The sequence below is a fragment of the Ambystoma mexicanum genome, chromosome 5p (assembly GCF_040938575.1).
Source record: "Ambystoma mexicanum isolate Mex_15411 chromosome 5p, UKY_AmexF1_1, whole genome shotgun sequence".
NCBI lineage: Eukaryota > Metazoa > Chordata > Amphibia > Caudata > Ambystomatidae > Ambystoma > Ambystoma mexicanum.
The window spans coordinates 306,099,005-306,125,873 of record NC_090930.1 but is presented as its reverse complement, the minus strand read 5'-3'; the positions used below and the strand labels follow the sequence as shown (position 1 = coordinate 306,125,873).

Genomic DNA, 26,869 nt, shown 5'->3' with positions numbered 1-26,869 from the left:
GATTCTGCTCAAGGGAGTTCCCTTCGAGAGGAGCCTTAGGAGACGCGTTTGTTGTGGAGTGGTCATTCCCACTACTGTATGCATTTCTTCCAGTCCCGGTCATTCCTCAAGTGTTACAGAGGTTAGAGGTTCGGTTCCCACATGATCCTCATTGCTCCAGATTGGGCCAAGAGAGCGTGGTATCCGGACCTTCTAGAAATGTCCATCTGCCCTCCACGTCGTCTTCCCTACCAAGAGGATCTGCTCTCTCAAAAGGGGGGGGGGGTCAGATTCTCCATCCAGAGGTCAGAACTCTCAATCTTCACAGTTGGTATCTGAAACGTTGAGTTATAAGGATTGGGACCTCCCGGATGATGTGATGGAGGTGTTGCCTTCAGCCAGGAGGCCAGCAACAAAATCCCTGTACCATTGCCGTTTGCCTAAGTTTTGCGACAGGTGCAGAGGACAAAATGTTGACCCTTTTCGGTGTTCTATTCCTTTGGTTTTGTCTTTCTTACTTTATTTGGCCCACAGGGGCCTTCGTGTAGGTACCATTTAAGGTTACCAAGCAGCGCTGTCTATATTTAAGCGCTAGTCCGAAAAATGTTCTTACTTTAAGATTCATTTGTTTTCTCTATTTCTTAAAGGGCTGACTGTGTTCCCGGCCTCCCCTTTCCAGGTGCCAGTTTGGGATTTTAATTTGGTTTTACAATTTCTAATGGGTGCTCAATTTGAACCTTTGCACTCTTGTCCTTTGAGATTACTGTCCTTCAAGACAGTGTTTTTGGTTGCGGTTACTTCCGCTCGCAGAGTGAGTGAATTGCAGGCACTTTCATGAATTGCAGGCACTTTCATCTAAGCCGCCCTTTACTGTGTTCCACAAGGACAGGGTTGTACTACGGGTACGTCCTTCCTTTCTACCTAAGGTAGTATCTGAATTTCATTTGAGCCACAAAATGATACTTCCTGCTTTCTATCCTCCTTCTCATCCTGGTAAGGAAGTGGAGAGACTACATAGGAGATTGGATCCTATGTTGGATCCTAGGAGAGCTCTGACCTTTTATATTTCTAGGATGTCCAGGGTCAGAGTGGACGATCAACTCTTTGTGGGATATGCTGGAGACCGATTGGGCTGTTACCAAACAGACCTTGTCCAGGTGGATTATCCTCACCATTACTGAGTGTTACCGATTGCCGGGTAAGGACCCTCCTGAAGGGTTGCAAGCTCATTCCACTATGGGCATGGCTACTTCCTCCACCCTACAAAAGTTCCTATTAGGAATATTTGCGATGCAGCCACATGGGCTTCTATCCACATCTTTGTTGAACATTACTCCCTGGATACGATCCATGGTCAAGATATGGTGGTTCTTGATTCCGCCATCTGATTGGATATTCTAAATTCTTTTCCCTCCTCCATTTTTCTGGTACTGCTTTGGGAGTCTGTCAAAGATGTGGAATACGTTGGAGGACACAATCCATTCGAAGAACAAGTTACTGGTAACGTTCTTTCGATTGGATGTACCTCCGATGTATTCCACATCACCCTCCCAGTCTGCCCCTCTGGAGAATTTCCTATGAGATTACAGCTTGCGTTTCCGCAAGGCTTTATGCAGTCCTGCAGGCATTGGATTGGTGCCACATGTTCTGAGGGAAAAAACATAAACTGAGGTTACGGGCACCGTGCGTCCTATTCATAACATCCGGTGACGTCGCCCTCGACGAAGGCCTTCATGGGACATCGACCTGACACCATCAAGGCAGGAAGCCCTCTGCCGAAACAGTTTCCAAAGTGCACATCTGTGGACATTACATGTCAAAGATGTGGAATACGTTGGAAGAACATCCAATCAAAAGAACTTTACCAGTTGGTAAGTAACTTGTTCTTTCCTCCCGACATTCCTGTCTTCAGTTCTTTCGAGTAACATTTCTCCCCTTTTGCTAAACCTAATGCACTTTCCTTTCTCACTATTTACTGGACTCCTGCCTGGCCCTATTAGCTCCTTTCTAGGACGATCTTGATGCTCTTTTCTCTGCCCTTCTTGCTTGTTCCTCTCCATTATTCTGGCTGAGTGACTTTAATTTTCATCTTCCTTCCAGCACATCTTCATCTCCCCTGCTCACTCTTCTCAACTCGTTCTCTCGCACTGCACTATCTGCACCTCACTCTTACACATCTGGATGCTCGCTTGACCTCATTTTTGCTTCTATTCCAATTGATTAACGCCTTTACCCCTATTTACCCCTCTGACCACTCTTCCTCTCTATCGTTCTCTTCACCAACTAAAACTGCCCCTTCTGCCTCTTCTGTCTGCTTTCCACACTGTGATCATTGAACCCTTTCATCTCCCTCCTTCCTTTATCTCTTTCCACTCTCCTCCCACTCCTGAACTTTTCTCAACCCTTCTCTTGACCATGCGTCCCCTCTTGCCTTCATGACTCTTTCAGATTCACTCTCTCAACACCCTCTCCACCTCTATCAACTCATTAACCGCCTGCTCTCCCCTCCCATTGACCCTTGCGCTTCCTTGGTCCTCTCTTCCTCTGACTTTTGCCGACTATTTTAGCACTACATTTTCTTTACTGCACTCTTCATTTCCTTCTGCTCTCTTTACCTGATTCTCCTTCTATACCCGATTCTCCTTCTGACCTCCCATGTCCCCCCTTCTAATATAGTTCCAGCACCCAGTCATCTCTTGTTTTCCCTCCCTTGTCACGCTTTCTGACTGACACTGTTCTTTCCCTTGCATATCCTTCCACCTCTCCTTTTGACCCCATCCCATCTACTCCTATCCCCTTGGTATATCCCTCATTGACGCCCTACTTAACCTCCCTCTTAATGTTTCCTTTTCAACCTCTGTCATTCCTGCGTAAACATCTTATAAATATTCCTTTACTCAAAAAACCTCCTCTAGACCCTTCTATGCTTTGTTACTTCTGACCTATTTCTTGTCTCCCTTATTTTTCTAAATTCCTTGAAAGAGCTGGGCATAGGAAAAACTCTACATACTTAAACATACACTCCCTTCTTCCAACCCAATCTGGCATTTGTCCCTGCTCACATGACTAAATCTGCTCTTCCAGACGTTACTTACTCTCTAATCTCACGGCCCGGCATCTAGGGCTGACAAATCCTCTTGCCTATCCTCTCTCATAGGGAGTTCTATAAGGTTCAGTCCTAGGCCCCTTGCTCTACCCAAATCTTGATCGCCTTCTCTTCCTTTTCAGACTGACTTTATTCCTCTATTTCATCCTGCCTCGCTGCTGTACAATCCTGTATGCCGACCTGATACTCTGCATCTAAATCATTTTCTAAAACCAAGGTTCTTTTCTTTCTCCCATCCTTTCTCCCATCCTCTTTTTCCCATTTCACCCCACTCCGCTCAATCTTTAATTCGAATTGCCTGCTCTTTCGGCTTCCTCCTCGATCCTCAATTGCCCCCTCTGTTTGCTCTCTTTTATCCCAACAGACTCATCCCAACAGTTCTAGCCTCCTTTTCCATTTTCACTGTATTTCATTAAATCCTATAATCCTATCATGGTCTCACTCCCCTGACCCCACCAAATCTTTTTGCTCTGATCTCTCCTTATTCTCCTTATCCACCCCTACAGTCACATCAGTTTCTTTTAACCTCACTTAAACCCGCCTGTGCATCTTCTCGCTTTCATTCACTTTTTCTGCTTGCGCTAAAGCTCTGGAACTCTTCTCTTCTTGTTTCTTCTCTTATCTCAACATCTTTCACCGCCTCCTAAAAGCCCATCTTCAAATGCATTGGGTCCTCCCACGTATTCCTCATCCTATAATATCTCCTTCCAGCGTGAGCTGCTTCAGAATTCTTTTTGCGGTAGAGGGCGCTGTGCCTAGTCATAGTCGACTCAATGTCCTTTGAGGGCCTCCGTCCCCTCTCACGGCTGACGCCATAGATAGTATAAATAGCATGCACTGCACCCTTTTCGTCACTCCTGTTTTTCTGTAAAAGCTTTCTCTTTGGATACAGTGTGGTTGTTTCCTCACGAAACATCCTTTATCGAAAAATGTATTCTTCTCCCCTGAAGACAGATTCAAGAAATGTCAACTGCGGGTCAATCATGTCTATAACCGACCCTCATTGTATTTGTGGTGCCTTGGCACCGACCACAGTAGGGCTGACTGGGAATCCTGTCAATCCATGACAGGAAAGGCGCTCAAAGAACATAAGGGGAAGCTCGCTGCGGGTTGGCCCCCTCTGAATTCCCCTTCCACGACACCGTCCAAAAGTCGTTCTTCGACGAATCGAGGGGTGGGTCACTGCCGAGGAAACTTTCACAAAAACATTCACAGTGATTCACGCCGTTCCTATTAGTCTTCGAAGAAACTGCATCACAGATCTCTGTCCTCGTCCTCTGACTCCTCGCATAAACGCAGGGTAGCTTGCCCAGGTAAGTCAGCTACACAAGCTGAATGGGAGGCCTTTAGGCTTCAAATGATGAAAATCTTTGAAAGAAAAGGTGAAAAGCCACGACCCGGTCGCGCCTGCCAGGCCCGATACGTAGGAAATAAAGGCTAAGGCTTGCGTGCCCTCGAGCCCAGGTGGAAAGCTGCTGACCCATCGAGAGCCCTTGAGGCCCATTCCTCGACTTTAGACTCTGAGTCGCCGGGCGAGCCCATCGAGGCCAGTTCTATAGACGTTGAAGGTGTCCAAGCCTTTGACACTCTCAAAGGAAATTGAAAAATCTTACAAACCACTTCCAAAGAGTTTTTCAAATGTCTCCTCTATTTTCAAAGAACATGAGCACTCAGATCAGGACACTCCACCTTTTGGGTTGGAATACAGAAGACTCAATATTCCTGATGCTTTCATATCTGAGGAGTCAAGAATTAAGGATTTATATGAAAATCTTCAAATCGCAAGTGGCCTTGACACTTCCCACAACTGCAATTTGGAAAGCCTGGCCCCTCTGAACAGGCTGAGACACCTTACAGACAGTTTATGAACAAGTAACTAAGTACCTGAGGTGGGCAGACCAGCTGCATCTTTTGAACAGGATGACCTTATGGGCATTTTAGATAAGGCTCCCCAAAAATACCCTGTTTTACCCTTTCATTCAGCCCTTGAGAAAATGGTGAAGGCTAACCGGGAGTCTCGGGAGACAAGCCTGGTCTTTAATAAACATTTCACAAGGAAATGGAGACCTTCAAGTAGTGATCCAGAATATCATTCAAAACACCCTACACTGGAAATCCTTGTAGTACAAGATGAAACTTCGGACATCAAGACAGGCAGCTTATCCTACCATACCACCAGACAGGGACAACAAGCTTTTTGACGCACTTGTGAAGAAAATATTTTCAGCCGGAAGTATGGCTTTGAAGTCAATCAATGGCACTTGCGCTCTTGCAAAAATTACCCACAATTTATGGGATTGCATTTTTATGGCAGCTGAGCATATCCCTGAAAGAGAGGAGAGAGAAGATTTCCTGAACATTGTGGAGGATGGGAAAGATGCAATCTGTTTAGTCTCTCCAGTCAGGTTGGACACTGCCGATAGTGTTACCAGACCCATGGGACCAAGCAGAGAGTGTGGCGAGAAAGTCTGGTTTTGCACCTGATGTGCAGTCTAGACTATTCAACAGGCCCTTTTATAGCACTCAATTACTTGGCAGCAAGGCTGATGAGAGCCTTGAAAAATTACAGACCTCCAAAGAGGCGGACAAGTCACTCCGTTTTGTTATCAGACAAGCTCAACCTTCACACCCCACTGCACAGGCTTGGAGGGGCAAGTCCTTTCGCTATTATTCCTCAATTGGAAGACCAAGAGGGCTGGCCAGTCAGAGGTCAGAAGAAATTCCCTCATGGTGGACTGGGAAGAGGTGCGAAGTCCGCCCAAGCAACAGATTCTTTACCCTTAGCCACCTCAAAACCACTCTGAGGCCTTCATCCACTAGACCCCAGTGGGAGCAGGCTCACTCAGCATCTGGAAGAATGGCAGTGCATTACTTCCAATGATGGGCCTTGCATACAGTAGCCCAGGGTTAATGTTTCCCTCTTTTTAAGGAAGCCTCCGGATCATCCACTGGGGAATCACTCCTGTAAAATTCCAGATCTGTTCCTCTTGCAGGAGATTTCCAGTCTGCTACAGGAAGGATCTAAAAAAACAGTACCTGTGACAGAGAGGAGCAGGGGGTTGTACTCCCCTTACGTTTTGATTCCCAAAACCTGAGATACTTGAAGTTCCTCAGGAAGGACAAGTTCAAAATGGTTACCCTTTCTCAGATTCTTCAGGCCCTCCAGCTTCAGGATTGGATGGTGTCATTGGACCTTCAGGATGCTTACTTTCATGTGCATATCCATCACAAAGGCAGACCCGAGGTTCGCAGTGGTGGTTCCAATTACACTTTCGAGTTATGCCATTCAGGCTCACCTGCGCACAAGGGTTTCCACCAAGTTGATGGCATTGAGTCTAAGGAGAGGGGGGGATTCACGTCCACCCCTACCTGGACGATTGGCTGATCCTGGTCGATTCTCCCAAACAGGTCCTGTAACACCTCAGCATAACCTGCCATTCTCTCCACAAACTGGGCTTCTCCCTCAGTTTCAAGAAGTCCCATATGATACCTTCCCAAAAGCTCTGATTCATCAAAATGGTCCTGGATGCATCCTCTGGGAAAGCCTTGCCACCCGTGGTGAAGGCTCAGCACATTCAGCAGATGGTCACCAAATTTCAAAATGCCCAGTGTCTTCTGGCCTTCGATTACCTGAGGTTGCTCGGCCTTATGACATCCTGCATTTTCCTGGTGCCAGTGGCTTGTCCGAGAATGAGATCCCTTCAGTGGGCTCTCCGGTCCCAGTGGTCTGTTTTCAGGCAAGATGTCAGATTTACTTCAGGTTCCGAGCAGGGTAGCACAGGATCTCCTGTGGTGGGCCTGCAAGGACAACATTCTGAAGGGGGAACCTTTTTGGCAGCCATGGCCGGAGATGACCGTAGTTACGGATGCCTCACTCATGGGGTGGGGAGCCCACGCCAACAATCAGTCAGCGGTCGTTGGTCTCCATTGGAGTCTTGGAGTCCAAACTACACATCAACCTTTTGGAGCGGAGGGCAATCAGACTAGTGCTGAAGGCCTTGCTGCCCTCTCTACGGTGAAAGAATATCCTGATAATGATGGACAACACAGTGGCCATGTACTAACTCAACAAGAGAGGAGTTGTAGTGTCACCACCACTGTGCAGAGAGGCAATGCATCTCTGGATCTGGCAATTCAAGAAGGAATCTCCCTATCGGCAGTTCATCTAGCCAGAGAGGAGAACACGGCGGGGGATCCTCTGAGCAGGCAGAACACTGTCTCCCAAAAATGGGAACTACCTCAGGAAGTCCTTAAAGAGATCTTCACCCTTTGTGGAACCCCTCGGGTAGATCTGTTTGGGTCCAGTGTGTGTCATGTGCGAACTGTTCTGCTCCAGGGAATTTCCTCTGAGAGGTGCTCTAGCAGACACATTCATAGTGCACTGGGAGTTTCCACTTATGTATGCATTTCCTCCAGGCCTCTTCATTCCTCATCAGAAGGTTTAGGACGTTTGGTAAATCCATTGATCCTAATTGCCCCTTGATTGGGCCAGGTGGTCGTGGTACCCAGACTTTCTGGACAAGTCTATCTGCCCTCCAGTTCGTCTTCCACAAAGAGAGACACTTCTCTTGCAAGAAAGGGGGTCAGGTTCTCCATCTAGAGTTCAAAACTCACAACCTTCACACCTGGTTTCTGAGAGGTTGGACTAGAAGGATTGGGACCTCCTGGAAGACGTGATGGAGATTTTGGTTTCGGCTAGAAGGCAAGCAACACAATTTCTGTATCGTTGCCGCTGGAACAAGTTCTGCAGCTGGAGCAGAGAGAAGAATGTGGATCCTTTCCAACACGACACACCTACGTGTTATCATTCCTACTGCAACTGGATAATCTGGGGCTTCAGGTTGGAACTGTCAAGTGAAACTTGGCAACACTTTCTATTTTTAAGCACACGTCTGAAGAAACATCCTATTTTAAGATGCCACTGGTAGTTCTATTCCTAAAAGGGCACACTAATGTGTTCCCTCCAGTCCCCTTTCTGGTCCTTGCTTGGAATTTAAATCTAGTATTAAAGTTCTTCATGTGGGCTCCGTTTGAACCACTTCACTTTTGCCCATTGACACTACTTAAGTTGAAAACCATCTTTTCAATGGCTAGAACATCTGCACTCAGGCTGAGCGAGTTACAGGCCTTGTGTAAGCCATGGTTGACGACTTTTTACAAGGACAATGTTTTGCTAAGGGTCCAGCCCATCTTACTGATGAAAGTAGTTTCGGATTTTCATATTTCACAGAAGATCGTATTGCCAACGTTTTACCCTCCACCTCACCCTAGTAAGGAGGAAAAAAGACTTTCGACTAGACCCTAAAAGAGCTTTAAGCTTCTATATTTCTCGTTTAAATTAAGACAGGATAATCAACTGTTTATCAGATACACGGGGCATAAGTTGGGTCTTTCGGTTAGAAAGCAAGCATTATCCTGATGGATAATTTTATGCATTGCAGAATGTTATAGGCTAGCTGGTAAAGAGGCTTGCTAGCTCACTCAACAAGGGGCGTGGCTGCTTAATCTGCCTTTCAAAGAGGGGTGCCAATTCAGGACATCTGTGCGGCAACCACTTGATGATCTGTTCACACATTTACAAAATACTATTCCCTACATTCTGCCTCGGGCCAGGGGGCAGGATTTGAAAAAGCTGTGCTCCACAGCATTCATGAAAATCCTGAATTTCTTTTTGGTGCTGAAAATTCGTATTCCCTACTCCAATATCATACTGCTTTAGGAGGCTATCATAAGATGAGGAATACGTGGAAGGACACAATCCATTTGAAGAACAAGTTAATTCCCCCTGGTAACTTTCTTTTGACTGGATATTCCCCTTACGTATTCATCATTGCCCCACCCTACCTACCCCTCAGTAGAATTTCCGTGCATTATACTATTCGTTCCTTGAGCGCCTGGTTTGTGACCTCAAATTGTTTTTTCTGTGGGAGGAAAGTCGAAAAAACTAAACTGAACTGAAGTAATGGGCACAATGCATGCTATATATACACTATCAATGGCGTCGGCCTCGAGAGGGGACGGAGGCCCTTGAAGGATATTGAGTCGGCGCCAACATTTGGTGCTGTATACTGCAAATAAAATCTGAAGCAGCCTACGCTGGAAGGAGATATCATAAGATAAGTGTTGGGGAGAATTCTCATAAATGGTTGATTTCCCTTATCTACTGAGTCCCTCAGCAGCTTTGCTGGATTTCTAGGATTTTCTTTTCACCTTGTAAGAGTGTGAGCCTTTTTTCCCACTCTTAACATGTTTTGCTGTGTGTATTTCTACTTTTTGTGTGATCTTGGGCACTGGAGCCTCACCTACTCCATGGCACCATATTCTTCCATGTGTGTTACACAGCACCTTCAGTGCAGTGACACAGGGTTGTCTTTTAGACCTCCCACCGACTCCCATTTTCTGGGGCTGACTACTGTCCCCCAGAAAAGATAAAGTTGCCATTAACTTTATTTAGTCACTTTACCACAGACCCAGTACACCACATCTTCCATGGAGTATTGGCAAGGGTTAATTATAATCCCTTTGTGTCTATGCCTCTTGGAGCATTGATTTGCTCCCTTTACATTAAGACTTGGCTGTTGGCAGTGGTATCTACCCTAACTTTTCTACCATGATTATTTTATATAAACGTGGTAATGTTTTAGGCTATTATATTAGCCTCAAACATAAACCCGCTTGACCAAATACATTTTATTTTGGCTCCGGCTGGGTTTATTCGCCATTTCTTTTTGTTAAAGTCTTTCTCGTGTTTTACTCTGCACGCCAAACCAGGTTTGGTCCCTTTGTTCATCGCCTTCTCGTGGGCTTCCACACAAAAGCCCTGCTTTAGCCCTCTGAGAGTCTGGGTAGGCAGGATGTGAGGAAGGGGTTTTAGGATCCCTGTCATGGGTTCCCTTGGTAACTCAAGTCGCACTCCTGTTTGATTGGTTGGGTGACTGTCCTTGCCAGGACAGCCACCCTATTGTGTGAATGAAAGCCAGGCTGTATGAATAGGGAAAACTGCATAAAAAGCAGGTCTCTGGGACTGGAAGAGCAGAGTCGCCACTGGAACGAAAGAACCAATGAGGAACTGGAAGAAGAGGACCTCTACAACGACTGAACCGCCCGGTGAAGCGCTGCTTCAGGTCAGAATCTCCAGAATCCGATGACAGAGAATATTCTCCAGGAAACTTCTTCCCTTGAGCTGGTGGGACCAACCAGTTCACCCGAACTGCAAGCCAGGACCACTCCTCTGGTTGAATTTGCTGTACAGAGCTACAGTGGGCCGTATAGCCAGGAAGGTCGGACCATGCTTGGGTTTTAAGGAGCGCACCTTTTATTTGTTGCTTTGCTCTGCTGCTGGTTTCTTTCCTGGGTAGTGCAGGTCCCTCCAGTCTTCGTACTTCTGATCAGTCCGACAGTCGATTCAGGAACCGTGAGGCTGCCGGAACTACCAGGAACGTCTGCCTCAGCTACAGCTCCCTCTCCGAAATCTTTCTCCAATCCGAGGGCTTGTCCTTCTCTTCTCTTTGAACTACCTTTTCTACCAACCAACCTCGTCCGGAAACCACGCCACAAACTTTACTGCGAACTACACTGAACTATATTATCTTGAGCAAAATACTTTTTAACCATTGACTTTGGCCATAAGCCTTTTCTATAAGATTTTATCATTGTAGCCTCTCTTGTTCGCTTGCCCTGAGTACTTACCTGTTGGTATGCATTCATTTCTGTTAACTTCTGTCTTTCCCTCCCTTTTGAATTGCTGGAGTGCCATTTTGCTCCCACTTCATTTTGTGAGCTTAACTTGTCTGGAATTTAAGGGAAGTGGTGTGATGTATTAAGAGTGTGGTTTTCAGACTGCTTACAATAGTGTAATGTTATAGAACTGAAGAGCTTGTTTGTTTTAGTATAGCGCAGAACCAAAACCCTCAGGTAGCTGGGCGCAATCAGTACAAGGATACTTAGGAAGCTTAGTTACAGTGGTGGAAGGTAGGTACATACACAGAATGAAAACATCTAGCAATTATAAGCAGAGAAACATCAATTCTGGACATCAATACTGTCACAGGTTAGCAGTGATCAAAGGTCCCAATAGATATAACAAGGTATAGGCAAGTGATACTAAAGAGCAAATGCAGTTGACACGGTCAGGCATGGCCGTCCTTGGAGAGAGTAGTCAGGAGGGGAGGGATCCGTTAGGATGATTAGGCCTCATTGGTCCGAAGCCAGGTGAGGACTTTCTGTCTAAATCTAGAATAAGGTTGGTCAGTTCTAAGATCTAGGGGGAAGTCCATTCCAAGATTGAGCCGCTATAACCGGGAAACTAGAGCCACCGGCTGTGGTCCGTTTGTATCTAGGAACCTCTAAGGTGTAGGCGTTGGACAATCTTGTGGGTCGGTCAGAAGTTCTCTTGACAACTCTTTCTACTAGGTAGGGTGGCGCTATATTGTTAAGGCATTTAGAGGTCAGAGAAAGTGTTTTAAGAGAGACCCTGTCCTTAATCTTAAGCCAATGAGCATCTCTTCTGAATGCAGAGATATTCTCTCTGTTCGGGATGTTTAGAGCTGCTCTAAGGGCATTATTTTGGAGTCTTTGCATTTTATCAATAATGTACTTATTGGATCCAGCATATAGGGCATTGCAGTAATTCAGTCTTGATAGAAAAAGTGCAGTGGGTAGTGTAATACAACTGGTTTCAGATAGAAATGGTCGGCAGGCTTGGATCAGTTTGCAAGTATATGCTGTAGAGGATGCTAGTGAGTTAACTTGATTTTTGAAGTTGAGTCCAGAGTCGAGATAGAAGCCAAGGGTTTTAACTGCGGGCAACACTTTGATGACATCATCGATGTTGAATGAGGTGTAGCTGGAGTCAAGTTTTTTGATGGCCGTCTCTGAGCCTAAGATCAGTTACTCCGTTTTGTCGTCATTCAAGCAGAGGCCATGGGATGCCATCCGTGCCTGAATGAGGAGGTATATCTTGTTTACCAAGGCCAAGTCTTCCAAGAAGTTGCCCCAAAGGGGGATGAGGATCTGAGTGTCATCTGCGTAATTAGTGTAGGTGACTCCCAATCTGTCCAACTTGTCAAACAAAGACTTGGTAAAGATGTTATACATGGTGGGGGATACACATGATCCCTGAGGGATGCCACAGGAGACTTGTATTGGGTCAGCAGCTGCTAGAGTGGAGAAGACTCTTATTGTACGGTTCGCAAGGAAGGATTGCACCCAGATTATGGCATCGCTTGAGAAATGGGCAGCTGACATGAGATGGTTACATAAGACTGTATGATCCACCAAGTACAAGGCTGCCAAAAGGTCAAGGAGGAGTAGCATAGCTGATTTCCTATTGTCCTTCAACTCGTCAATTTGGGTCTTGATGTCAATCAAGGCTTTTTCTGTGCCATGAAGGGGGCGGAAGCCAGACTGGCGTGAGCCTAGTAAGTTAATGGCTTCTAGGTAGTCCTGTATTTGTATATAGCTACTCTGTCAATAATTTTAAGTAGGAAGCAGACTGTGGTGATAGGTCTGTAATTAGTTGGTATGGATGGGTCTAATGTTTTTTTTTTTTTAGCAATGGTAGCACCCAGGGTTGTTTAAGATTGTTAGGCACAAGGTTCATTTTGAAGGAGGCGTTGATGAGCTTCGAGATGAAAGGGGCTAAGTCTCTAGCTGCGTCCTTTATAATTTGGGCTGGACAGTTAAATCCTTTGTAATTGGAAGGTTTGAGTGAGAGTATGATTTTTTCTGTTCAGTGATGGATATTTATTTGAAACTGAAAGGTAGGGAGGTGCTATTGGGTGGGTTTCGGGGTGGTTGCTGCAGAGGTGAGGACTCAGCAGGTAGGAGCAAAGAATCTTTCTTTTTGGCAATTTTGAGTTGGAGGGAGGACATTTTATCTGATAGTGGATTTTGTATATTGGTGCACCAAGGCTTGTCCTTAGGAGTGTTATCAACCTGAGGTATTGGTGATTCCATTTCACTCAAGATGGAAAATTATTCCTTAGTGTCTGATTTAGCCTTAGATATTCTATTGTTAATTATTTCCTTTTTGTACAGTTTAGAGTGGTTAGTTAACTTAGCTCTGTTCTCCTCAGTAGGTGAGTGGCACCAAATTGATTGTAACTTTATTTTTTGAATCCTTTAGTGTCTAGTGCCTTTGTCATGGCATTATTGAAGACTTCCACTAGTAGGGTGGGATCTGTATTGATGGTAAGATTGTTGAAAGTAGGGAGGAGATGTGGTAGTAGCTTTTCCACAGTAATGTCTTTTTTGCTCCTAGTAGGGAGAGGTGGTGCCATAACTATCTTTTCAAGGCAGATGAGGTCAAGCGAGGCAGAGAAGGTAATTAAATGGTGGTCTGTCCATGATTGGGGCATTATATTAGTGATAGTAATATTGCAATTCAGGTCGACAACCCAATCTAAGGTCCTACCTTTGGTGTGTGTGGGGGTAGTAACTTTTTGTGTCAGCCCATAATCCTTCAATAGGGAGGCTACGGATATGGCATGTTTATCATTGCTATCGCTGAAGCCAAGATTAATATCTCCCAACAGCAGGATTTGTGCATGGGCCTTGGTACTATTGGTCAGGATACAGTTTAGGTCATCCTCAAAGGAACCTAGGGGTCCAGGTGGTCTATAGAAGAGTGAAATAAATGTATATTCTTTTACTTGAAAACCTTCAATCAGTGTTTGCCTGAATCATAATTGCTGTCCTTTGTGTAACTATCTGATACTGCTCACTTACTCTAGAGATAAGTCTGGCTGCTCTGCTACTGCTACCACTATAACTGTGTAGTACAGGCTTGTAACAAAGGTGAAATTGTACTGTCACGTGTAGTCTTAATTGTGTGTGGTGTTCCCAAAGGGTACTACATATAATTCTGCCTAACAATGAGGAATAAGTAGGAGGAACATCCAGTCAAAAGAACATCACCAGGGGTAAGTAACTTGATCTTCTTGCCACCCTTTCCTAGTGCGCCTCTTTTTGTTTCCCTGATCAATGTATTCTTTTTTTTATCAAATCATTAATATTTTCCGTATTGTATAAACCTGTAAAGCACTTTGGCGAAAGCACTATATAAATAATAATACAAATATTGAGTCATCACAGTACCATGACCTCAGTTCCTTTTTTTTCCACGCACAATTTTGATTTACTGCATCATGGCAGACCCTGCGAAGGCCTTTGGCTTCAAGCCCTGCGTGAGTTGTGGATGACAGATGTCTTTCTCTGATCCCCACAGGATTTGCTTATACTATTTGGGATGGATACATGACCTCACCTCCCTCCAAAACTGTCATTCCATGCCTCCATAGGCTCTCCAGAAGCGTGCAGCGATGCTCTTCACCTTTTACAATAAGATATGATGGGAAGACTTCTTCGAGGTCCCAAGTTGTGGAAGATGGAGATCGATCCTGGCCTATAAAGAAGTCATCTTGACAAGTCACGATCACCTCTACAACCAGAGACTCTCCTCCACCCCAAAGGGAGTATTAGACCCCCTCTGCCCCCCATCCCTCCCAATGTGGGTTATGGTAACCTGGCAGAGAGCATCAGAGCGAGAATGGACAGTAAGCCCCTGGAGTTGGCCTGCAACCCTCACTCATCTACACGTGACTGATTTACTAATGACATTGAATGTATAGAGGGGCTGCTTTTAAACCACCTTCCAACCCATTTCTTAATGAAACATGCACATAATCGTATGTCCCGTCCCCTTTTCTCCATTTTTGTGGGCATCCCCCCAACATGGGGACGGTACCGTAACCTTTGGCAGTGAAAAATTGAGCTTCCGCTTTAAATTTAGTATAGCGCGTGAGGAAGGTTTCTAGGGCATGGGAATGCCCCACGAAGGCCCCGCCCTCCGGTGTCTCACCTCAGTCGCTTTTTCCACACAGATTGTGTCGGAGCTGGCGCAGACTTTTTTTTAACTTTCCGCTTGCTCCCCGTTTTCTTTTTTTATCTTAATTAACTTCCCTTCGGGGCCTCACCTTGTCCTCTTCTTCTACCCCAGGGAGCTAAGGGGTCGCCGAATGCCACCTCCAAGAGTCTGTCTTCAGCACGATCCAGCGCAGCTACCGGCACAGGTGTCCAGGACATCCAGCCTACCGGAGCTCGCTCCCAGTTTGTGAGTCAGGACGTTATGACTAAGGGCCATCCGGCCGAGGGCTCAGCACCTACCAGAGTGATCTCTGAGGTCGACGCCTCAAGCTGTATGCCTCAGTGTATGAGGCCTCTCTTGGCTCAGGGCCTTTACACCCTCCCGCCCAGAGTTTGGTGCAAGGTTTCAAAATGGAGGAGAGGCGCGTAGCAGAGCAGGCCAGGCCGGCGGCCATCTTGGATCCAGCTCAAGGCCTGCCAGTGCTTTCACCCATCGAATGGGATTTGCAAGATGATCCCAGTTACCCTTCCCTCTGGAAGCGGCAGCAGATCTTATGGTGCAGGCTTCTGGTCCACTCATGGATGCATCTACCCATCACAGCCCTAGGGCTACACGCACCAGGGGCCTCACATTTTGACCAGGAGTCTTGCGAGGACCGATTCCTTGCGCGCTTCCTCTTCTTATTGCATTCCCCTCAGATGAAGGGGCACCTGAAGGACATAGTGAAGGAGGTCATCCTGCTGGTGGCGCTGTCCCAGCCCCCTCCTGTTGCTCGAGTGCTGCCAGTCCCTCCCCTGGTCCAGTCCCTACCGGTTGTTCTGACCCTCCAACTCCTCCTTTCTTTGTTGTCAGCGGTTTTGCCATAGCATGCGGTTCTACATTTTGCTAGCTATACAGAAACGCACTGTAGCTCATGCCTTCCTCCATTTAGCTAACTGCAAAAACACACTGCAGATCTGCAGACTTTTACAAACCTTGAGGCCTAGCCCAAGGAAAAACGAAACATTTTTATGTACAAACAATTTTCATTCATTCTATCTATATTTCACTCCTCCTGCTAACGTTATCTGGGTCCTGTAGTTTCCTCCACACTTATAATGTATCCCATTCTGCATTTTGCAGCACAAAAAACATGAGTCCTATTTTTAACACGCATGGACTCTTGATGGACAGTGGACACCTGGTGAGTCAGTTAATGCTGGCCATGGTGACGGACACCGTACACTAAGCCTTCAGTCTATTTTGAATCCCACAGGCCACAGTCCTTCTGGAAGGAGGGGGAGTTTGACTCATCTACGGCACTAGTTAAGCTTTTAAAATGCCTGGGATCGGACATTACAAATCTATCCCACTAGTAGTTCATTGCACCTTCTATTTAGACAATAATTACCTTCTTCTGTGCTTGCCTATGTCTGTATATGTGATTATGTTTGCCTGGGCGAGTCTTCCCAGTACCCCTCGTCTCCCCCCCCCCCATGTCCATTATAGCACCTTAAAGAGGTCTTGCCCAACTCTAAAGCGCTTGGAGCTTTGGGAGGTCCCTAGTTCCTACCCAACTCTGAGTTTTCCGCTAAACCAGAGGTTGTATTCATCTCGAAGAACTCCCTAATTTTATCCCTGATTTCTCCTACCATTATTCTGTCTTTGAGAGGTCTCTCTGGTAATCTCCATTTCCTTCCTTTATCCATCTCATGGCGTACAGCAAGTGTCGGGGGGCGGGAGAGGGCATGATCTGAAAGATTAATGTCTCCTAAATCCATTTTCTCTGCCCTAGTAATCAGGGCCGTGGATAACCATATATAACCTATACGTGAAAAGGTCTTATGGGCATGTAAGTAAATTGTATAATCTTTTGCTTCTCCATGTAATGTTCTTCATCTATCTTTTAGGGTCAATTGCCCCATTCTGTTTTTGAATTTCTTAAATGGGGCCACTTGGCCGTGATAGACCCTCGCTCTCCGATCTTTTTGTGGGTGCCACGCAATGTTAAGAGCAACCATTAGAATTATATCCCCTGTGGTGAATGATTCTAGGTTAGTGAGTACAGATTGTTTAAAGCCGTCCTGTCCCGAGTTTGGCACGTATACTGTCGCCATCGTGTATGTGACTATCCCGTGTCACTTCTTGTTTCTAATATTTGTATGGCTTGGATAGTACCTCACTTAAAAAAAAAAAAATCTTTTTATTTGGTTTATTACCAACCTTTAAAACAAAGACAAAGAAAATAGAAAAAAGTACAAGGTATCCTTGAGCGCAATCAGTAGTCCATGATCTCAAAATTAAACTCATCCTACACAAACATTTAAAAAGAAAACACGAAGAGAGGGATAAAAGTAAACAACAAATGAGCTAGACTACTTCATCTACTTCCAAGCCTATGTCAACTCGCGAAAGAACGTGTAGACATTTCAGATATCTTATGTAGATTCAACTTGGTCTTTGTAGCGAATAGAGTGATGCCTTTCATTTGCAAATTTAAAAAGGAACAATTTTACGTTTGTGTTTCAATACGAGTAACCATTACTTCCAAGAAGAATTTTAGTGCTATGATCAGTTTTTGGTCATTTGCATCAAACATAAGCTGCCACCAATCTTCAGCACATACGGTTTCTCTCGTCCCTATAAAGACGCCAAGATGAATTGTTTGCTCTTGACGAAGGGCTGCACAGTGAAGCATTCGTTGTTTCAACGTTTCTTCCACTGAGTTGCATAGTCTGCATTGCCCAATGTTATTTGAACCTACAGTCCACATGCTTTCTCTTTCGTCGTGTACAGATTCATGCAGAACTTCATGTACAATCTTCTTCGGTACAAGCCAGGGAATATTTTCCAGGAGCTGTGAATTTCATTGGCACCTTTTTTCACTTGGTACATTTTGCATGGAGATGTGAGCGGCTCTTATATTGCATGTCACACACCAATCTCGTCTCCATTTTTTTTTTACAAAATCTGGATTTTGGTGTAGAATGTCAATACCAATATCTATGTCCAGTAGTATGTTTTTGCATCGCTCCACACAAAGAGCCAGAACGCCTTCTTTATCACTTCCAGGATTTTGCATGATCTTGAACTGAGGCAAGACGTCTTTTATGGTAATTTTACGATACAAAGACAGCGTGTTCCAACATACCCTAGCATTGATTGAGATTAAGCTGAGTTCATATGTAATGCATGCTTCCCCTTGGTAGACTTAGGACCCTAGACCAAAACTTCTTTTCAAGTGTGTTCCATAGATCATGTGGACAACCTAAGGCACATTCTGCCCCAAACGTTAGAGCTGGCACAGCTTTTTGTTTTTAAAAAGCCAAAACTGGAAGCAGTGAAGATTTCCCAAATCTTTTGTTTAGGACTACTGCTTTTATCGTCAGTTGATGACTTTTTAGTTTAGTCCCTTCCACCCAGGGAGTGTCCGTTATGCTGGAGTTGATCTGCATCCCCAGGTACCACGTCTGTATTGTTGTGTTTAGAGGAATTATTTTTATGTGCCAACGGAACTTCGTCTGTTGGCGTGGCTTTGCTCCACTTAGGTCTTCGAGCACGAGGATCTCTGTCTTGGATGTGTAAATGCACAAGCCATTCACTTTGACGTATGTTTCCATTGCGTTTATTTTCCTCTGTAGACCAATCAGAGTCAAGTCCAACAGAATTAAGTCGTCAGCATAAAGTAGCCGATTTAGATGTTCACCATTAATTTTCAGGGAAAATGATAGAGCACTGTCAATAGTCTCATGTATATCAGACATAAACAAATTAAAGATGATCGCTGCCAGTGGACAACCTTGCTTGACACCACACTGTGTTCGTATCGGAGCAGAGAGCCTGCCCGAGTGGTCCAAAAGGACCCTAATTTCTGTGTTCGTGTGGAGCTCTTTTATGGCCAACAGAAGACTCATAGGGCAGTTGCACTTGCTCAGTTTGGACCATAACAGCTCTCGATCAATACTGTCGAACGCATGTGATAGGTCAATTATTGCAAGGTATATCTTACTCCTCTTTCTTATGGCTTCCATCTTTAAGATGTTGACAATCATAAGGTTTAGGCTACACCCAGCACCTTTTACGAACCCCGTCTGTCTTTGGTCTATGTGATTGGACGACTTAATCCGGGCTGCCAGCTTCTGTTGCAGTAGTGTTGCATACACTTTACTCAGCATGTCCAATAGTGCAATAGGGCGGTAGCTGTTAGGGCAGTTTTTCTGAAGTCCAGTTAAGGGCCGAGCAAACTCATTCTACTGAGGCAGTACAAGACTCCACTCTTAGTATAAGGCTGTACCACCTGAGTTCGGGGTAGCGTAGACGGAGCAGCCAGGCTTATCTTAGGATGGAGAGAGGGCAGTAGATACAGTACAAGTGAACATTGTAATACAAATGATCCAAAGAAACACTGCAACACTATTGTAAAAATAAAGGATTTATTTAAATACAGGTAGGCCCAGATAAATCTAGGGGTTAAGTAAGTACTAACACATTATATGAAATCGCAATATAAAAACACAACACTATACTTGAAAGTACACAGACCCAAGTATAAACCTTATTTGGAACACCTAACAGTAGTTCTAGGGAAGTCAAAACCTTGTTATACACATTTATCATAGGTCAAGCCTATTCTTTGGGAGTAAAAGACCAATGGTTACTTTTAGATTACTTTTGGCATTAGAAGGACAGCAGGCCCTTCCAGTTGTACAGTGACTCTTGGAATAACTCACATAAACAGTCAGCTGGACAATATACTTTTGGTGAATAGTGAAACACTTATTCTAGGTGCAGTGAAAACCTATAACTACTTTTGTCATAACACACAGTTATACAAGGTGAGTAAAACCTAAGGATGTAATATACAATTACACATGCTTTGGAAATCAGGGAACCCCAGATTGAGGTAAGCAATAACTCTGGTAACTGGTTTTGGATGGCACACAGCTAACACAAGGTAAGTAAAACCCACATACTTTAACTTCACAATGATGGGGAAAGTAAAACCCAGTGTCACACTTTACTGAATAGTTATTCTAGGTAGGCAACAACCTGAAGTAGACTTATTAAGGACAGGCTAGCAGCAAGTCAGGGGAAGCAAGACCCAGTACTAACAGGACTAACCTGGTGATACCAACAGTTGGAGGACACTCATACAATTACCCTATAGGAATAATCTGGTGAAACCAACACATTACTTTTGTAAAGAGGCACAACCTAATCACAGGAGAGTAAAACACCTTTACATCTACTTTCTTTTAGACTGGCAAAACAGTGGCTAAGGAAGAAAAGATGTTAACCATACTTTTAAGAATAGTGCATCACACATTCAAGATCAGTAAGAACCTTGGTAGCTGGTCACTCTTAGAATTACAGTTACCCACTAACCCTTTACAAGTAAGTAAAACACTTGATTTCTTTTCTAGGCAGAAGTCCCAATCCCTTCAAAGTCTTTCTCTTAGAGCATGAGTGTTCTCAGTGGCAGAAGGGGGGTCACTAGGACCAGTGACCAACAGGCAGTGTTACAATAAGTTCTTTAGTAGCAAAGGTCAGAGTTTCCTTAGAAAAACTGGCAAACAAGTGAGTACTTTACTTCTAGGGTTAGAAGAGGGTCCAGGGGCTTCACAGAAGACACCCTAGCAGGATTCTAGCAGTGGGACTGGACAAGGGACCTCCCAATCACAGAAAACACCCCAGGACTGCACAGAAATCCCAACAGGCTTAAGGTAAGTATATACCCAAGCCAACACAGTACCTCAGCAATGAAGAAGAGATTGCAGCAGGAGAACTTCAGGGACTGCAGCCAAATACCCGGTCAGTGGATTCCTTGTCCTGGAGACTGAACACCAGACCTCAGAAGAGACTTTGCAGCAGGGATCGATGAAGAAGGCTCTAGGAAACGATTTTTCTCGCGGCTGAATGCGGTTCTGCGGGTTTGGCGCCTTTTCAAGGAGCACAGAAGAAGACAGAAAATCGCGGTTGAATTCTCGTCGTTTAAAAGGTCCAGCACTCTTCTGAGGGGACTTTTTGGACTCGATTTGTGTCTCTGGAGATACACCAGGATGCCCACGAAGTTTCAGCGAGATTCGGAATTCGGAAGACCGTGCACCGCACAGTGGCTGGAGGTCCCAGGGTATTGGGGTATTGCAAGAACGCAAGGTCGCAGCAACCCGTGGGATGGCTCAAAATACAGGTCTTGAGTCTAGTGGTTCTCACCGGGCTCTGGGTTTGGGTCGTCGTTTTCGGAGACCCCAGGTCGATCGGAAGGAAGGGCTGCAGCAGGCTCCGGTTACACAGCAGGCTCTCGGTCGCTGGCAATCATTCCTGCCGCTTTTCCTTCATCATCCTCTTCGGTTTTCTGTTCCAATGGTTGATATGACCTCAGCTTCCAGGTTTCCAGTATTTATCAGGAACTGCAACACCACCTCTGCATTCTCTCCCCGTATTTTACAAGAAAGGGGCGTATGGCTGTCCAATCAGGACAGCCAACCCACCACTGGGATTTGGCCCAGTTGAAGGAAGGCCTAAGACAAAGGAGGGGGAAGTTTTGGACTCCTCCCCCACTTCCTGTGCTTACAGACTGACTGGAGCCTGGGCGGGGTGTCCAGGGGTCTCCCACCAAAGACAAAACTCGAACAAAGGAAATTCCCGCCCTGGATGTCAGGGGAAGGAACAAGAAACAACAAGAAACACTAAAATGGTAGAAAAAGAAGACCGGGGACATTTTGGTAAAATGAGCACACTTAAGTGCCTTTACTGCAGCTGTGATTACAGCCCGCGGTAAAGGTGCACCAAATTAGTAAAAGGTATCACTGCCACCAGCCATTAAAGGTAAGCTTGTCACTGTAACAGAATTGTTACAGTTCAAATGTGAAAGGGGATACATTGTATCTCCCCAGCACTCCACATAAGGTGGGGGATGCTGGTTTCACAGAATCAAATGTAAAAGGTATCCAAAGATCCTTTCTACCCTTGGGAACTGTAGTTCACTCAAGGTTAGCACAAGAAAGTTAAATGGGGAGCCCCTAGGGCTACACAGCAACAACAGGCACTTATTGCCAACAAGTTGTTAGACGTGATAACTTTAAAAATACACTATGGGAAGTCTTAAAAATTACACCCATAAAAAGAGTTAAAGATGAGGTGAGTGTGGAAAAAGGTTCCCACTCACTGAGGTATTAATGAAAAATATCCCACTAGAAAAGCAAAAGGTTCTGGAGTTGAACCAGGAAAGGAAGATTTACCAGCTCTGTGGAAATCTTACCCAACAGTAGCCAGCCTTTCGTGTTTGCCCGATTGCCCTTCTTAAAAACAGATATAATAATTGCAGTTTGCCACGACAGTGGTGTTGCACACTTAAGTGAAATTTCCTTGAACAGCGAGTAACAGAACTCTGCCCAAGCTTGGGGATTTTCTTTGATTGTAAAGTTAGTTAGGCCATCTGGGCCCGGCGCCCGTGATGTGCTTACTCTATTGATTATGTCAAGGATATCCCCTCTATCAAATGTCAATTCCCAATGGTCTAGGGAAGGAACGGCAGAATCTGGGGAAGAGCCTTTTTTCGCATATAGCTGGTTGTAATGAGCCACCCAGTCAGACTCTGTGACCATATTTGATTGGAGAGCTGCTTGAGTGTCCGACTGTTCATTGATGAGGCTCCAAAACTCACAAGCATTGTTGTTTTTCATCTTAACCATCATTGATTCTGCATCTTTTTTCAGCATTGTATTCCTATGTACTTTAATCCAGTTTTTATAGGACTTTTTTATGGCTCTGATTTTTCCCATGTCCTTACTTAGGGTAATTTTGCCAAGCGCTCGAATCTCACTACGCATTTTGCATTTTCTTATCTGAATTTCAAGGTCGAATGTGTGGATATTTTTGAACGCGCAGTTTTTCAAACCTTGTTTCTTTTCCTTGAAATGTTCAAAAAGATGCGTGTATTCAAGAGGACAGTGCTCGTTTTGATAGGCGGTATTAATCAGTTCTGCCTCTTTCTGAGTCATCCTTAGCCTGAGTACCCCACTTGGTTTCCCTATTGCGTTGGCTTGAAATAAGTGGGGATATCCGTTCAATTTTAGACCATGATTGTCCTTGTTTTGGATGTGTGTATCTTGGAGCTCAAGTATCTCGGGTTTCTCCCTTCAAAGGAAATGGTCCACTTTTACCCTTATGTTAGGTTAGTAGATTGATATTCAATTTTCATCCCCTTTCTCAATTTAGGGTTGTTCTTCCTTGTGGTTTCTCTGCAGGATTTTCCTGCCCTTTCTAATCTTGTCCCATGAAGTGACCCATGTTTCCTAGTCTGGATCCATCCCTGCCCTGTACAACCCCACTTCCCCTCTCCCTCCCCTAAACCCCTTCCATTATCCCTACCTTCCCAACAAAAACATTTTCCAGGAAGAGGCAAATGTCCTATTGATCGCGGCCGCATCTTGCTCCCGGAATTGATTCACCAAAATACCCAGAGAGTAACTGTGGGGGTATGCTTAAAACCCTCTTTTGGTTTCCAAGTGTTACGTTAAGATCATACTTGCCTCACTCTGGGCATCCACCGTGTTTACTGTTCCATTCCACTCAGTCTTTATGCTATAGTACCTTATGTTTCTGCCTTGTCACTGATAGTCATTTGTTGGTTGTATTTCCACTCATGGTGTTTCCCCTTCATGTATTCTCAAATATTCTCTTTCTTCAAGCTTGGATTTTTTTTCCTCCCTTTTTTGTATCTTTTTTTCTGCAGCTTGGTGTAGGTCATTTGGGGTTATACCCCTTTGTCTATTCCCTGCTAATTTGTCCATCCCCATTGCTTCCTTTTGGGGGGTGTTGATTAGTACCCAGTGTCCACGGGTGGGATTTCTTCATCCTTTAGATGTAGGATATTGGCCCCTTCTTCACATGCTGTTATGCAGTGGTTTGCCTTCCCACGTAAAGAGCAGGCCGAACAGGAATATCCATTTATATTTTAATGCTCTTCTTTTCACTGGAGTTGATTGTTCTTTCTCTTGAAACAATTGTATTTCTGTACCATTGATTCTCGTCGGTCCTGCTTTATGAGATGCTAATAGAATCCTTCCTTTTTGACCATAGAATGCCATTGCGACCAGTACATCTCTCGCGCCTGGCTCCCTTCTCCTGGGCCCCATGCGGTGGGCGCTCTCTATTACGACCTCTTATCCTTTGTACACCACTAGTAGCTCCTAGTAGGCTGTCTCACTATATCTTTTAGGTCTTTATCTTCGATGACTTCAGGTAGATATTTGTATTTGAATATTGGATCTCCTGGGCTGATTATTGAGGTCCTCACTTTGCAACTCCAGGTTTTGGGAGACCATGTAGTGATGTTCCAGTCGTTCTTCATTTTTCCTAGTATTGTCTTCCATTTCGTGCAAGATATTTTCTGTGGTGTCAGCTTGTTCTTCCAATTTGACAATGTCCTCTTTCATTTCCTGCAATGATTGATTCAGTTCTGTTTTTATGTTGTCCAATTGCGTTTGGATAGTGACCATTATTATCTTTTCCTGAAAGTCTTGAAAGCATTGACGACTTTGCTCACCGCCATTTCAGAAAGGAATTGATCTAATAAATTTCCTTTCTGCTGCATCCCTTGACTTGTTGGACACTATGCTCTTTCCTCCAGCACTTCTGCAAACTTCCTTCCTGAGGCTTCTTGAGCAATTTGGCACTGGCCTTGCCTTTGTTTCTTAACATCTATATTCCCTCTGTGGACTATCTGTACCTTCTTTTTGCTTTTACTGGGTGCACCTTCTCTGTAATCTAGAATCAGCATTATACTTCCTGGGTCGGGGTGGAGCACGCCTTTTATGTCTGTCGCTAGTGTATCTTTTTACCGTGGAGCATTTAAGTTGTGGTTGAGGTGTTTCAGTTTATGGCTGCCTAGGTAATGGTCTACCCCAGCGGGTGGTCACTTGATCCTCCTCTCCGTCTTATTGCTATAGATGTTATCTCCTGGTTAACCTGCCCCCTTATCTCCACATCTGCTATGTGTAGTATGTCTTTTTTTGTTGGGGGGCAGGGGGGATTCCGTGTTCGTATTTTGAGGGAGTGCCCTTCAATTACCACTGTGTGCGGCTCTTCCCGTTTCCTGCATGCCCCCTTGAGTCTCAGTGTTTCAGGGCTGACCACCCTGTCGTGCAAGCCGGTCTCACTTTCTTCCTTCGCCTTCCCTCTGCCGTCCCTGTTTGTGATGATTGCCCTGAATCCTGGTGGAGCCACAACGACACTCCATCGGCTCTGTGCTTGTATTTCACCAGGCCCCTGCTCCGTGGCATCACATAACGTAATTTCTGCAACGGGTTGTTCTCGGGCAGCGGACCTCCGTACCTGTTGACCTTGTTCCTTGCCTCTCTGTGCGGTGCTTCACTGGGGGGAGTGACGTACAGTATACGCCTCACCTCCAGGGCCTTTTTGCTTTCCATTGCTGCCCTCGTTACTGTACTGCTTCTTTCGTTGTAATTTCAATTTCTGTCTAGAGCGCCAATTGTAATTCTTTATTGTTATCGGTGTTGAGTAGATGGAGCGCCTTCACTCACGTCTGTCCCAGCCCGACGGCCATCTTGGAATCTTATGACCAGCTTTTTAATGGTTGTTCTGGTGCTCGTGCTGGCAGGGGTGTGCACAAACAGACCCTGTAGAGGTGGATCATCCTCTGTATCTCGGAATGTTATGGTCTGGCTAGTAAGGATCTAGCTAAGGGTCTCTGGGCATATTCCAATATGGGGCCAGCTGCCACTTCAGCTCTGTACATGGAGTACCTGTTCTGGATATTTCACAGGTACCTTCATGGGTGTCTTTACAAACTGTCTGGTTAAGATGCTCGTTTTGACAGGGCTGTCCTTCAGAGCTTTCTGGTTTGTGGTGTTCTTCCTATCCTCCTTCCTCCAGGTTTGTGTACTGCTTTGCGAGTCGGTCAAAGATAAGAAATCCATTAAAAGAACAAATTGCTACCTCTCAGTAATGTTCTTTCTGATGGATGTTACTCTCACGGATTCCTCATTGCCCTGCCTACCTGCCCCTCTGGGCGGTTCACAGTGCTAGGGAAAAAGTATGGAACTAATTTCACCGGGCGAGGCTCCTCTATATGTATCCTCTATATGTACTGGCCCCAATTTCCTGTGTTGCACGAGGCGCGGAGAGATGTCGTGCGAATCAGTGCTGTGCTCCCTGGTGGTGGAAATGCTTCCTAAGAACAGTTGCGCTGGGAGATGGATATTAAAGATGAAGCCGTGGGAGGAACATCCATCAGAAAGAACATTACCTATAGGTAAATTAGGTAAATAATTTGTTTGTGATGCATTGGGTCAAGGGTGGTTATCAACAGCTAATGGGGAAATGATTACCTGATAAGTAATTACCAATGTTTTGATTTTAGTTCTTTTTAATTAAACTAAGCAAACCTGTGGTTTTTTCATTCATTCTTTAGGTGTTGTCTTGGATTCACCCTGAAAGTCAAGCCACAATCACTCGCTGCAGTCAGCCACTTGTGGGACCAAATGACAAGCGCTGCAAAGAGGATGAGAAGTATTTACAAACTATAATGGATGCCAATGCCCAGTCTCACAAACTCATCATCTTTGATGCAAGACAAAACAGTGTTGCCGATACAAACAAGGTAATAACATTAATGAGACCCAAGATGATAGAACAAATTTACAAAAGAGACTTTCAATGCCAATACTTGAATTTTCACATCTTAATGGGCGCTATTAGTGAAATAAGCAATGTAAACGTGCATATAAATATCTGGATTACGGTCCTCATATTCAATATAAACAGTATATAAAAGCGTTTTTATAGGCTCTACATCTGCAGGATGGAATATTTATCATCACAATTCACACAAACATTATGCCTTGAATCTAATGTCAACTTTGAGTCTGTAGAGATCACTCTTTGCAGATTTATTTAATAGTAATATTTTTTTC

At 44.9% G+C, this 26,869-nt stretch overlaps 1 protein-coding gene across 6 annotated transcripts in view; it reads left to right on the top strand.

The window, feature by feature from the left end:
- The window catches only part of MTMR1 (myotubularin related protein 1), a 1,542,631-nt gene that overhangs the window by 891,506 nt on the left and 624,256 nt on the right, over positions 1-26,869 (top strand). For all 6 annotated transcript variants that reach the window (XM_069612748.1, XM_069612750.1, XM_069612749.1 and 3 more), the window contains one exon: positions 26,368-26,556. In XM_069612748.1, coding sequence (XP_069468849.1) covers positions 26,368-26,556 — 189 coding nt within the window. The remainder of the gene's footprint in view (positions 1-26,367; positions 26,557-26,869) is intronic.